Source organism: Oryctolagus cuniculus, chromosome 19 (assembly GCF_051225735.1).
Source record: "Oryctolagus cuniculus isolate XC-2025 breed Fujian yellow rabbit chromosome 19, ASM5122573v1, whole genome shotgun sequence".
Taxonomy (NCBI): Eukaryota; Metazoa; Chordata; class Mammalia; order Lagomorpha; family Leporidae; genus Oryctolagus; species Oryctolagus cuniculus.
Window position 1 is genome coordinate 52,092,214 of NC_142885.1, and position 14,560 is coordinate 52,106,773.

Below are 14,560 nucleotides of genomic sequence, written 5' to 3' on the forward strand. Positions count from 1 at the left end.
GAGTGAACCAAAGAGCACTTACCGGCCACCACACCATGTCCCCTCCAGCCAGGAAGTAGCCTTTCACTGTGTCTCTTTTGGTCTTCACTGTGGACTGAAACAGAGAAAAGGGGTTCAGGAGGGGAAGCGGCAGCAATCAGAGGTGGCCCAGGACAGGACCGGTGACCTGGGGGCCCAGCAGGGCCAGATTTGGGAGTCAAAGGCATCTCGTCTGCCCTATGGATAGTAAAAAATTGTTGGGGGCGCCGTGGCTCATTAGGCTAATCCTCTGCCTTGCGGCGCCGGCACACCAGGTTCTAGTCCTGGTCAGGGCGCCGGATTCTGTCCTGGTTGCTCCTCTTCCAGGCCAGCTCTCTGCTGTGGCCAGGGAGTGCAGTGGAGGATGGCCCAAGTGCTTGGGCCCTGCACCCCATGGGAGACCAGGAGAAGCACCTGGCTCCTGGCTTCGGATCAGCGTGGTGCGCCGGCCGCAGCGCGCCGGCCGCAGCGGCCATTGGAGGGTGAACCAATGGTAAAGGAAGACCTTTCTCTCTGTCTCTCTCTCTCACTGTCCACTCTGCCTGTCAAAATAAAATAAAATTAAATTAAATTAAAAAAAAAAAAAGAAATTGTTGGCTTGAATGTCTCGAGAGGAGCCATGGATTCTTTTCCCTGATTCACGCACCTGACAACGCCTGAGCTTTAGATTCGTGGCTTGCTTACGATGGCGGCTTCCAGGTGACAGACACTGCACTAAGCATTTTGTCACCATCGCCGCATTTTAATCCTTTCCAACCCCCCACGAGCTTGGTGTCACAGGCGGCTGTGACAGATGAAGGAGCCGAGGCGTGTGTCTTGGTCTGTTCGCTTTTTGCACTGCTGTAGCAGAACATCCGGGATTGGGTGGCTCCTAACAACAGAGATTAGCTGCTCAGAGTGCGGAGGCTGGGAAGTCCAAGGCTAAGGTGCTGGCAGACTTGCTGCCTGGAGAGGGCGCCTCCTCTGTGACCTCGCACCGCCAAAGGGCAGAAGGGCAGACAGGGACTGGCGGGCTCCCTCCAGCCTCTCTCAGAAGGCTTCCATGACCAGCGCCGCGGCTCACTAGGCTAATCCTCCACCTAGCGGCGCCAGCACACCGGGTTCTAGTCCCGGTCGGAGCGCCGGATTCTGTCCCAGTTGCCCCTCTTCCAGGCCAGCTCTCTGCTGTGGCCAGGGAGTGAAGTGGAGGATGGCCCAAGTGCTTGGGCCCTGCACCCCATGGGAGACCAGGATAAGTACCTGGCTCCTGGCTTCAGATCAGCGCGGTGCGCCAGCTGCAGCGCGCCGGCCGTGGCGGCCGTTGGAGGGTGAACCAACGGCAAAAGGAAGATGTTTCTCTCTGTCTCTCTCTCACTGTCCACTCTGCCTGTCCAAAAAAAAAAAAAAAAAAAAAAAAAAAAAAAAAAAAAGGCTTCCAAGCCCCTTGCTGCGGGTTCTGCCCTCAGATCTCAACCACCTCCTCTGTGTGCCACCTGCTAACGCTATCACATTGACCGTTAAGTTTCAACGTGTGAACCTGGGGGCATACACTCAGACCACAGCTCGTCAGAAGTGACGTCACTTCTCTAGACGGTGCAAGAGCCAGTGACTCAAACCCAGGTCAGCCTGAGCTGGGAGTCTGTGCTCTTAGTGATCCGGGGGCCCACCTTTCCCAAGAGTGAGCTTCCTGTCATTGAGAGTGTTCTATTTTATTTTTAACATTTGTTTTATTTATTTAAAATTCAGAGTTAGAGAGAGAGAGAGAGAGAGAGAAAATCTTCCATCCACTGGTTCACTCCCCAAATGGCTGCAACAGCTGTGGTTAGCCAAGCCAAAGCCAGGAGTCAGGAGCTTCTTCTGGGTCTCCCACGTGCGTTCAGGGGCCCAAGCACTGGACCATCTTCTGCCGCTTTCCCAGGCACATCAGCAGGGAGCAGGATCAGAAGCAGAGCAGCTGGGACTCAAACAGGCACCCATATGGGATGCCAGTGCTGGAAATGGTGGCGTTACCAGCTACACCACAGCGCTGGCCACTGCGAATGTTTTAATAGGGACATTTTGGCCACTGTGTAGCTGTGTCATCTTGGATATGTGTTTCACTCTCTGAGCCCTGGGTGTAGATGTCAGGGAGGGGATTCTTGCTTTGCACAGGAGATAGCCAGTTTTCACACCCGCAACTGATCTTGCCATAGGAAACAGCCCCTGTGGCTCCTTCCTGATGAACTCTGACACAGGAAGTACTTCCTGCAAATAAAGAACCCAGGGTCAGTGTCTGATATAGTGGTTGAGACACTGCTGGGGACACCTACATCCTGTATCAGAGTGCATGGGTTTGAGTCCCAGCTCTGCTGCTGGCTCCAGCTCCCTGCTAATGCACACTCTGGGAGGCAGCAGGTGACAACTTAAGTACATGGGTCCCTATCACCCACGCGGGAGACCTGGATGGAGTTCTGGGCTCCTGACTTTGGCCTGGCCCAGACCTGACTGTTGTGGAGGTTTGGAGAGTGAACCGGTGGATGGAAGATATCTGTTCTCTGTCTCTGAATCTCTGTTTCTCTGTCATCTATCTATCTATCTATCTATCTATCTATCATTTCTCTACCTTTCAAATAAAATAATAAAATTTAAAATACAAAAGCCAAGTGCTCCTTGTGCTGAAGTGGATTTGAAGAGATTATCTAACTCAGGACTTCCCAAACCAGGGACATGGCAGAGTTGCATGGTCCTCTTGTGCAGGCCTCTGTGGGGCCTCCCTCAGGTGTCAGCAACACACTCAGAGTGGACACCTGGCTGGCGTCTGCTTGGACAGCCACAGGACTCGGCACAAGCCAACCCAGCACTCTCTTCCCTGTGCGAGGGTGGACATCAAGTGACTCTGTCCATCTGCAGGGCCAGGAGAGACTGCGTGGATCTCTGCTCCAAAATGCCACTCTCCTGAAATTGACCCCACTGTCCTTGCACCTCTGGTTCTGGAAGTTTCTTCCCCAACCTAACAACTCCACAACATGGGACTTATTGAGAGAGCTGCTACTAGGCAAAGCCACCAGCGCCTGCACTCACTGCTGTCTCCAGGGCCTCTACCTTTATCCTTACCATAACCCTGACCCTGACCCTGACCCTGACCCCAGGCCTGTCTGATTTAATGGCAACTCAGCCCTGTATGTCTTACCAAGGTAGGGCAAACGGGGAAAGGTCAGGTGCATGGCCTTTGGAGTGTCCAGCACTTTTCCTTTCTTGGCCCAAGTGAGTGAAAGATAAGGGGTGGGAGTAGCAAAAAGACCTGCAGAGTCAGCCCAAAGTAAGCACACCTCAGTTCACCGTAGTGCTCAAGTGCCTGGTGCCAGAAAACCTAAAAACCAGTCAGCAGCATCTTCTCCATACCATCCTTGCCTCAAAGTTACTAGATCCTTAATATATAAAGAGCTCTTAGAAATCAACAAGGAAAAAAGGCAAGAACCTAATAAAATGGGCAAAAGATATGAAACCATAGTCCACATAAGGCTATCCTTAAACATACACAAAGGTGTCTAGCCTCATTTGTTATTATAAGTGCATATTAGCAATATACTGAGATGTTATCTCCCCTGTGAGAGGGAGATACTGTTGGTGAGGCAGTGATGAGACTTTGCACACATGGACGATGTAATAAAGATTGGCTCCACACCTAAAATCAATAATCATAAAGGCATCTATTCTTTGGATGGTTCTGCTCCAAGGAGTTTATCATGGGGCTGGCATTGTGGCTTAGTGGGTTAAGCTACCACCTCCAACACTGACATCCCATATGGTTGCCAGTTCATGTCCACTCACTCCACTTCCAATCCAGCTCTCTGCTAATGATCTTGGAAAAGCAGTGGAAGATGGACCAAGTCCTTGGGCTCCTGCACCCACATGGGAGACCCTGATAGAGTTCCTGGATCCTGGCTTTGGCCTGGCTCAGTCCTGGCCATTGTGGCTATCTGAGGAGTGAACCAGCAGGTGGAAGATCTCTCTCTCTCTGTCTCTCCCTCTCTCTCTGTAACTCTTTCAAATAAATAAATAAATAAAATTCTCAGAGAGGAAGAACATAAATGAAAAAGCTTTAACACAGTGCCTGACACATTACTCTATGACACTGATTATTCTATGAGCTTGAGCTAGTTTTTTTTCGTCATCAGTATCCTATCTTCAAAAGGATGTGGCTAACTGCCATCTCTGGTCAGACATTTCCTCCCCACCTGCCCCCCGCCCGGCCCTCCATGGCCTGGCTTACCCATAATCCAACAGCCAGGACAAAGAGGAAGTACAGGACCAGCACTGCAATGTCACCTGGCTCCAGGCTCCTCTGGGGAAAAGGATCCAAGGGATCGGACAGCGGGGGCTGAGGACTGCTGGTGCTGCTCTCCATGGTCCTGAACACGCGCTCCGACTCCTGCAGAAGCACAAACACACGTCAGGTGACGGATCCCAGAATCACTCTTCTCACCCTTTCCGTAGCTGCCTCCCTGGCGCATCTGAGGAAGAGGCCCCAGGTGGAGGGGAGTGTGGTGAGACAATGTAGAAAGGCAGATCCCTCCCTCTCTCCCTCCATCCATCCATCCATCCACTCACTGATTTATTCAACAAACGTTTACAAGTCCCATTAAATCGCAGTGGACGTTTTACCAAGTCAGCCATTCACATGGCAGTCTGCATAGTGGATGTGGTGTCAGCATCCTCTTCAGTTAGCACGTGTTTAGTGAGCACATCCACTTGGTAAGCAGTGTTCTGGAGTAAGAGGAGAATGGGGCTCCTAGTCACAGTCCCCACTTCCAATGTACATCACAGCTGCACAAGAGTCAAGCCACTGATCTTGCCTGAAGCTCAGGTAGGCACTGCAGTCTTGTTCCAAAGCTGGACAAGCCCACAAAGGTACATGTGGTTTTTTTAATTTGTTAAAAAGTTTTTATTATTTATTTGAGAGAGAGAGAGGAAGAGACAGAGAGAAAGTTCTGTCATCCACTGGTTCACTCCCCAATGGCTGCAACAGCCAGGGCTGGGCTGATCCGAATCCAGGAGCCAGGAGCTTCTTCCAGGTCTCCCACATGCATGCAGGGGCCTAAGCACTTGGGCCATCTTCTGCTGCTCTCCCAGGGGCATTAGCAGGGAGCTGGATCAGAAGAGGAGCAGCTGTGATATGAACTGGTGCCCATGTGGGATGCCAGCACCACAGGCAGAGGCTTAGCCTACAACACCACAGTGCTGATGCTGACATATGCTTAATATACACCTAAAAATAGCCCCTCCACCACGACAGGCCTCATTCTAAGTGTTCACTAACCTGCAGAATTGGCACTCTTGTTATCATGGTTGAGGTTAAAGTACAGAGGAGTAACTTACCCAACACAACACAGCACAGAGTAGTGGAGCTAGGGTTTGAACTCCAATAATCTTGCTCCAGAATCTGCTTTGAATCATAGTTCTAAGCTGTTTTTCAGTCTACTGCACTTCCACAGGCAATATAAGGGGTTCTTAGAAGAACAGCCCCCAAAGATGTTGATATCTAAACACCAGAACCTGTGAATATGTTGATCCATGACAAGGGACAATTATGTGTGCAGATGGGGGACCTGCGCTGTGGCATAGTAGGCTAAGCCTCCACCTGCAGTGATGGCATCCCATATGGGCACTGGTTCTAGTCCCAGCTGCTCCTCTTCCTATCCAGCTCCCTGCTATGGCCTGGGAAAGCAACAGAAAATGGTCCGAGTGCTTAGGCCCCTGCCTGGAAGAATATCCTGGCTCCTGGCTTTGGATTGGCAAACTCCAGGCCGTTGCAGCCATCTGGGGAGTGAACCAGTGGATGGAAGACCTCTCTCTCTCTCTCTCTTTCTCTCTCTCTCTGACTCTACCTCTCAATAATAAAAGAAATAAAATCTTTTTTAAAATAAAGTTTACAGATGAAATTAAGGCTGCTAGTCAGCAATACTTCGATGTAGCTGACCTTAAAATACGGAGGTGCCTGGATTATCTGGGTGGATCTAATGTAGTCACAAGGGGAGATGAAATCCAGAGAGCCAGAGAGATGGGAGTGTGGCGAAGATTTGCTCCAAGGTGGCTGGCTTTGATCATGGGGTGATGGTTCATGAGCCAAGGGATGTCAACAGCTTCTGCTAGCTGGAAAAAACAAAGGGGCAAGCTGTCTCTGGGAGAATCCAGAAGGAATTCAGCCCTGCCAACACCAGAAAGTTTCCATTTGAGAATGCCTGATTGGGACTGGTGTTGTGGTGCCACATTTTAAGCCACTGGCATCCTATATGAGCACTGGTTCCAGTTCTGGCCGCTCAAGTTCTGATCCAGCTCCTTGCTAATCTACCAGGGAAAGCAGTTAAGGATGGCCCAAGTACTAGGGCACCTGCACCCACGGGGGAGACCTGGATGGACTTCCAGGCTCATGGCTTCGGTCTGGCCCAGCCCTAGTCATGGTGGCCATTTGGGAAGTGAACCAGCAGATGGGAGATCTCTTTCTCTCTCTCTCTCTCCCCCACCTCCATAACTCTACCTTTCCCAAATGCCGGTGACAGGCAGAGCTGGGCCAAGAGTCTGGAAGTCCATTGGGACCTGCCACATAGGTGGCTAGGACCCAAACACTTGGCCCATCATCTACAGCCTTCCCAGGTGCATCAGCAGGGAGTTGGATAAGAAGTGGAGGAACCAGGACCCAAACCGACACTCTGACATGGGATGCCTGTGTTGTAAGTGATGGCTTAGGCCTCTGTGCCACAATGCCCACCCCATGCTTTTAATTTAAGAATCCATCTTCTGAAAAACATCCGAGATAATGCCCTGAACATAAAAGCTTGTGCTTTTCTGAACTTCACCATCCTGGGGTGTGGTGGCCCCTCCAGGAAGAGGAGACACAGCAAGCACTGGTGTGGAGTATTCAGGGAGAGGAGACGCAGGGGAGGGAAGACGAGAGAGGAGGAAGGGGAGGCAGAGAGACCCCAGCACGGGCAGCTGTGGCCCTGCTGTCTCTTACCCACAAAACACAGGGGAAGTAGCAGAAGCCAAAACCCCAACCTGGCTCACCCCTCACCTCTCTGAGTCTTGGTCAGGTGGGGGTTTTGTGATCACTGGTGCCATGAAATGTGATGATGATGGTACCTGCTCAGGACTAACCTAAGTGGACCAGGGACTTCAGGTGTCTGATGGAGAAGGTAGAAACAAGGATGGGGCTTGGAGACCCCCAGAGTTGGAGGCTGCAGCCTGAGATGGAAGGTGGGAGGGTCTCAGGGTGATGTTCTCATGGCTCTTAATGGTTGAGTGAGTCATGGCTCAGTGAGGTTTAGCATCCCATCCAGAGTCACACAGCTGATGAGTGACAAAGCTGGGACTCGAACCCAGGTCTGCCCGTGTTTCCAAGCACTTCAAACTGTTGCTTCCACAACAGGAGACTTGGTGCAAGGCCAGGACTGCACACACAGGAAGCAGCTCCAGGTGGAGACCTGCAGTGGGGATGCTGGTGTTGGGAGTGGGGCCAGCTGTCCCAGAACTGCACTGGGCGTGGCCGGCTGGTGGGCAGCCCTGCCCCGCCCCACTCCCTTGCAGCCCTCTGCCTGCCAGGCACCGGGGAGGGATGGGAGCAGCTTGCAGCAGATAAACAAGTCATTCATCACTGCCTTGGGGAGGCTGGCACGGCTCTGGGCCCTTCCTGAGCCCCAGGGCGGTGGGGCTGGGAGCCGGGCCTCAGGCTCCCAGGCTGATCCCCCCCCCCAGTGTTCCCCTTCTTCACTAAGATATCCCATGGGCACAACAGTGATTTCTGTGCAAGTGCCAGGCTGTTAGGCCCACGCCGTTGCACCTCCGCTCGGCAGTTGAGAGACAGACGTCTCCTTGGAGCCAGGCTGTGGCCCTGGCTGTGCCCCTGGCTTCCAGGGCCCAGGAAACCCCATAGGTAAGAGTTGAACCCAGGTGCTGAATCAGAACTGCTTGTGTTATCCAGTACCGGCTGCCCTACTCTCTCCTCCCTTCCACCAGCCCTCCTCCCCTTTGATCTCCTGCCTCTCTCTGTCTCTGTTTCTTCTTTCTTCTTTTTTTTTTTTTTAATTTTTTTGGTTAAGATTTACTTATTTATTTGAAAGGCAGAATTACAGAAAAAGATGGAGAGAGAGAGAGAATCTTCCTACTGATTCACTCACCAAATGGCTACAGCAGCCAGGGCTGGACTGAGTCAAACCCAAGGGCCTCGAACTCTATCCAGGTCTCCCAAGTGGGAGCGGGGATCCAGGGACTTGGGCCATCCTCTGCTGCTCTCCCAGGGCAATAGCAGGGAGCTGGATCAGAAGTGGAGCAGTTGGGACTTGAACCAGCGATCACATGGGATGCCCGTGTCATAGGAGGTAACTTTACCTGCTATATCACAGCACCAGCCCCAGCTGTATTTCTTTTCCACAAATATTTATCAGTGTGCTGGATTCTGTGGTAGGTGCTGACAACTCGGTGCAACAGACATTTATTAGGCACTGACTGTGTACCAGGCTCTATGCTAAGCCCCAGAAACTCAGTGGAACAAATATTTGTTAGGAGCCAGTTGGGTGCCAGGCTTTGTGTTAGGTCCTAGAAACTCCATGTAACAAACATTTCATTAGGCACCAACTGTATACCAGGCTCCATACTAGGCGCTGGAAAGTCAGTGGAGCAAGCATTGGTTAGGTACCAGCTGCATGTCAGGCTCTCTGCCAGACCCTGGAAACTTTGTGGAACAAACACTAAGCTCCGTTTCAGCACAAAGAACAAAGCTGTAAGAAAGGCAGCCCCCCACCCTCACCTCTCCACCGTGGGTTTTCAGCCCAGCCCCTCGCAGTGCCGCGTGTGCCCAGGGCTGCTTGGGAAAGTGGCCCAGCACTCTTTGACCCCTTGCACTGGGGTGCTGTGCTCTTTGCCTGCCTCAGGTGGGCAGGCCGACCTGGCATGGGCTCTGGCTTCCTCTCTCATGAGGGCACTCTGCTGTGTCCCAAAGGCTTTGCTCATCTCGCCCTTGAGGCTGCCTGAGGCCCTGCCTTGGAGGTACCTGTGCACCAACAGGGCCCACTCTCACCCTGCACACCAGTGGCGCTGGCAGGTGGAACATGGTCTGGGCCCCAGTGCCAGGAAGAAGCCAGCAAGCAGCTCCACAGCCCAGGGGACATGGGCAGGAGCCTTCACTGTCTCCTGTTGGAAGCTGGGTCCGTGATGATGGAAAGCAGTGGAGGATGGCCCAAGTCCTGGACCCCTGGCTCCTGGCTTTGGATCGGCTCTGCTCTGACCATTACAGCCATCTGGGAGATGAAATTGTGGATGGAAGACTTCTCACTGTGTCTCTCCCTCTATCTATCTGTAAAGATACCTCTCAAGTAAATAAATAAATCTTTGGGAAAAAAAAAAAGACTCAGCACAAAACCATTAGCATGTATTAGAAATACTCAAAGATTGGGGCTGGCACTGTGACGTAGCGAGTAAAGTTGCCACCTGCAGTGCCGGCAGCCCATGTGGGCACCGATTTGAGTCCCAGCTGCTCCACTTCCGATCCGGCTCTCTGCTGTGGCCTGGGAAATCAGCAAAAGAGGGCCCAAGTGCTTGGGCCCCTGCACCCACGTGGGAGACCCGGAAGAAGCTCCTGGCTCCATGCTTCGGATTGGTGCAGCTCTGGCCGTTGCAGCCATCTGGGGAGTGAACCAGTGGATGGAAGACCTCTCTCTCTCTTTCTCTCTGCCTCTCTTTCTCTCCCTGTGTAACTCTTCCAAGTAAATAAATAAATCTTAAAAAAAAAATACTCAAATACACAGAGTAGCACCAAGTATTTTGCCAGGATGCGGGAGTATTTGCTGATAAATATGAAACACGCCAGAGCAGGTAGCAGGAGCGAGAGGGAGGAAGGAGGAGGGGGAGGGGGAGAGAGGGGAGAGAGAACCAGGGGAATTGCCTGCACACTAACCAAAGCTGACGACAACTGTCTCATCACAACTTGTATTAACGGGCCTGAGACCTGGAGATAGATGTGAGCAGATAAGGTGTAGACTTAGAACTGCCTTGGCTCAGATCCCAGCTCTGCCTCCTGCTAGCTCCATGTGTTTGAGCAAATCACCTCCTCTTGGGGTCCCCGGCTATAAAATGGGGACTATTAATGCGATGCATGTCACAGGTTGGTTAAGAGCAGGAAAGCAAGTTTGTTATATAACACGATTAGGTACAGGAGACTTGAGCTGTTCCCATTCTGCTTATAAAACTATGTAAAAAAAAAAAAATGAAAGGAGGGTGGCCTTTGTGGTTGGGCAGACATTAGTCACTTGTGTGCCCCACCTCCTCTCAAACGCAGCACCCTGAGGGGCCAAGTCTCCGATTGCACAGGGAAGGAAAGAGAGCTGAGGCCCAGCCCAGCCCACACTGCTGGTAAATGACTGATCCAGCTCCTAACCACGCCGCTGCCATGGAAAATTCCACAGGTGATAACCAGGGCCAGCACCAGTGTCATCGCCCCTGGCTGGCAGCCACACACACCCCTCCCTCTCCCTCTGCCGTGGCTGCCTGCAGCGGGGGTGGCTGCCTACTCCCAGCTCCAAGCTGGGCCATGGACTGGCCTGAGAGCAGGGAGCCCAGTCAGAGGGAGGAGGTCTAATCTGCAAGGAAGAGGGGGGCTGTCAGGGCTTGGAAGTGCAGAAGGAAGAAGCCAAACAACCACTTCTGGATCTCCTGACCAGCTGATGTCCAGAGCTTTGTGGGTTTTCTTTTCTTTTCTTTTCTTTTTTTTTTTTTTTAAGATTTATTTATTTGAGAGGTAGAATTACAGAGAAAGAGAGAGCGGAAGAGACAGAGAAGTTCACTCCTGAATTGGCCACAATGGTCAGAGCTGAGCCAATCTGAAGCCAGGAGCTTCTTCCAGGTCTCCCACGTGGGTGCAGGGGCCCAAGGACTTGGGCCATCCTCCACTGCTTTCCCAGGCCATAGCAGAGAGCTGAATTGGAAGTGGAGCAGCAAGGATTCAAATTGACACCCATATGGGATGCTGGTGCATAGGCAGAGGTTTAGCCTACTAGTACGCCACAGCACTGGCCCCATCCCAGAGTTTTTTTTTAAAAAAAAAAAAAAAAAAAAAACAGTTGCCTATGGGGGTAGCATTGCAGTGCAGCCTACAAACACAAGCATCCCATAGAGGTGCTGGTTCAACTCCCGTCTGTTCCACGTTCTGGCTAATGCACTTGAGAAAGCAGTGGAAGATGCCACAAGTGCTTGGGCCCCTGGACCCATGTGGGAGAACTGAATAAAGTTCCAGGCTCCTGTTCCAGCCTGGCTATTACAGCCATCTGGGGGAATGAACCACCAGTGGATGGAAGACCTCTCTCTCTCTGCAACTCTGCCTTTCAAATAAAAAAACTCACTTCTCTAGAAAGTGGGCAGTCGACAGACTGCAGCACCTTGGGCTGAAGCAGAGGCTGGGTCACCCCCAGCCCACTGGGAAGAGCCAGATTCCAGGCACGGCAGGGCAGGCAGCTCTCCCACATGGCCCACAGAAGGTGACTGATGGCTCAGGGGACATGGGTGAGCATTCTCCACCCAGCACCCAGCAACTCCCCTGCAGGGGTGACCTTGTCTCACGATTCCTGGAGGGAATGAAAGTCAAGGGAGCACCTGTCTGGCTCAGTGGACGTCTCAGAGTTCACACGGGCACCGAGCAGGTGCTGCCTCCTGTCCTCTCACTCAACAGCAACCTCAGCCCCTGTGCCACTCACGCCAGAAACCAGAGAGTCACCCTGAAGTCATCCATCCATCCATCCATCCATCCATCCATTCCTCACGTGCTCTGTGACACCTCTCTGCGTCTGCCATGGCATCTAAACTTCCAGGATGTCACAGCACACAAACACAGCGTCAGAATTTACAGCATCTCCTCCCAGGACCCATCGACCCCATAAGTCCATCCTCTTCTGCTTCCGAATCATGACTCGGTTCGTCCATTTCCCCCTCGCCTTTATGTCCATGCCCCCTCCGAGCCCCCCGCAGCATCTGTTCCCCTAGAGCAGAGGTCTCCTGTCAGGCCTCCTCCATACGTCCTTCTTAATCCACGCCTCACAGACGCCAGCGAGGTCTCCGGACACAAGTCAGGGCAGATCATCCTCCTGTTCAGACCATCTGTGCACCTGCTGTTGGGCCCCCTCCTTCCCCAGCTTCACGGCGGACTGGCCTTGTTTCTGCTCCTTGAACTATTTCTGGCCTGGGGGTCTTCATCGTTCTGCCCCCTCTGCCTGCGAGGCTCTTCCCTACACTCTTTGCCTGTCTGCTCATCCTTTCATGGTCACTCTATCCCCAGATAACCCCAGAGGTTAGCCCCAGAGGAGCCTGATCTAACCTGGGTCCATGAGTTATTGGCTGTCCTAGAAAACTTGGCTTCTCGTCACCATTTGACCCAGCCCGATGTTTGGTTTGTATGAGTCTCGTGCATCCGCGTGGCTGTCCTGTGCTGTAAGCTCCATGGAGGCCAGGACCACGTCTATGTCACTCACACTGCATCCTCAAAACAAGCCCCATAACCGTGGGCTTTACAGACACGCATGGCATCTACAACCTTCACTGTAGACCCGGGCACACTGCGAGCTCCCAAGGAGTCGGATCCCCCTGGGGAGGGTTCTGCTACCCACGGCTTCCCCAGCACCAGCCGGGAACACGATGGCACCGCTAAGCTCACAGCCAAGGGAGCAGAGCCTCGGCGTGGCCATCTGCTTCCTGTGTTACCTCAACAAGCTGCTCGTGGTTTTTAGGCTCTGGGCATACATGAATCAGGGTGCCTGTGCCTACCTTAGCAGGTAACCGTGCCAGGTAGACGGGTTCCAGGCTGTAAAGCTCTCTGTGTGTGTCCGGCTATATTTGCCTTGTCGTTAATGGCAACTACCGTGGTGTTGTAGTAACATCCCCGTAGCTGTTGGTCTCTCCCGCTCTGTCACCTCTGCTATCTCTTTGGGTCCTTATACAGCACACCTGTGCGCTGTGCCAGGCTGAGGTTCACGTTTCCACTTGACAGATAAGAAACCAGAGGCTCAGCGAAGTGAAAAGATTGGCTTCAATGTCTTTGAACTTGGGAGAGCGCAGGGGCTGGGACCCATGCCCAGTGCCGCTGCCTGCCAGCTTCGTGTCACAATGTCCACCGTCCCCCCTCCTCCCAAAACACACTCCGTTTGCCTAGCGCCTGACTCTGCTTCTCTGCAGAGAGGGGCTGAGCCCCCACCCCCACCCCAGGGTTCACCGCTGGGGACTTTCTGCAGCCCCCTCCCCCTGCCCCATGTCCTTAGCCCAGCTCCCAAGTTTGCAGAGAGGTTACGCGATGGGAGGAGGAGGAGGGAGTCTCTTACCTTGTTCCAGACGCAAGGTGCACCTGCCCTGCTGGGTCTTTGGAGGCAGAGATGGCTGTGAGAAGGGAGACCGAGAGCCTCAGAGCACGGCCGAGACCCTTCCTGTGTGCCTGCTTCTCCAAGCAGGTCAAACTCCAAACTCCAGCCTCAGCCACCACCACAGGGATTAAGGGAAGCGTGAATGATCTCCCCGGAACCCTTGAACTCTGAGCAGGCCCCCATGGAGAAGGTGGCCTGCTCTGCGCCCTGCCCACGTGGCCTTGGTCAGGGTCCTCACCTGGCGGGGAGCCCATGGCTGGGAGGGGCCGGAGAAGACGCTGGAGCACAGGGCGCTGTCCTGCTTCCTTCACTCTTCCTCTGGCCCGCCTCCTCGCTGGGGACAGGCCGGCTAGGGACAGCTGGAGGGGGCGGGGGAGGACAGACACTGGCTGGGGATGTAGGGGAGCTGACAGCCCAGCCCCAGCTGAGGCAGCAGCAGTGGCCACTGCTGGTTCAGCCACTTCTCTGTGCCCTCCAGGCCAGGGCAAAGACGAAGACTGTGGCGCCCAGGAGGAGTGCCCTGGCCGTGACCAGGGAAGCCCCCCCACCCCCACTCCACAGTGAGCCCAGGACTCCCAGGAAAGCCAGTGGGCATTGCAACAGCTTTTGCTAAATGCTCAGAGCACCCAGGCTCTTTCAGAAGTAGTTGCTAAGGGGCAGGTGTTGCGCCTAGCACCTGAGACACCTGCAGCCCACGTCAGAGTGCCTGGGCTCCAACGCCTGACTCCAGCTTCCTGCTAATGTGCACCCAGGGAAGCAGAGGTGATAGTTCAAGGACTTGGGTTCCTGCCACCCATGTGCAGGACCTGGATGGAGTTCCTGGCTCCCAGCTTCAGCCTGGCCCAGCCTTAGCCGTGACTGATGTGTCTTCACCCACACGGTCTTTCCAAACCCTCCTCCGACTAGACAGGTCCTATTGCAACCTCCAGTGGTCCTGATGAGGGAGTGATGATAAGTAACTGGCCCAAGGCCAGCCCACCAGCAAGTGGCAGAGCCAGGATTTGAACTCAGCCCACAAGGTTACAGAACCGTGCAGGAGCCGTGGGGGCATGGTAAGGGGGTGGGAGGGCTGAGAGGTGCATCAGCGGTTGGAGATCGGCCCGCATAGGCAGAGACACCATGGTAAGGCCAGTGGGTTAGGCGCCTGTGCTGCCAATGACAACTGGGATTGGAGGAAGGGAGAAGACATG

General features: G+C 53.5%; 1 protein-coding gene across 8 annotated transcripts in view; it reads right to left on the minus strand.

Annotated features, from left to right (window-relative positions):
• The window catches only part of SLC5A11 (solute carrier family 5 member 11), a 49,720-nt gene extending 35,953 nt beyond the window's left edge, over nucleotides 1-13,767 (minus strand). Inside the window, exons 1-5 of one of the 8 annotated variants that reach the window (XM_051847381.3) lie at nucleotides 13,609-13,754; nucleotides 13,332-13,386; nucleotides 5,957-6,129; nucleotides 4,250-4,408; nucleotides 23-94 (exon numbers count right to left, since the gene is read on the minus strand). In XM_051847381.3, the coding sequence (XP_051703341.2) occupies nucleotides 23-94; nucleotides 4,250-4,384 (207 nt within the window). In that variant the 5' untranslated portion in view covers nucleotides 4,385-4,408; nucleotides 5,957-6,129; nucleotides 13,332-13,386; nucleotides 13,609-13,754. 8 annotated transcript variants of the gene reach the window in all.
• Between the last annotated feature and the right edge of the window lie 793 nt (nucleotides 13,768-14,560).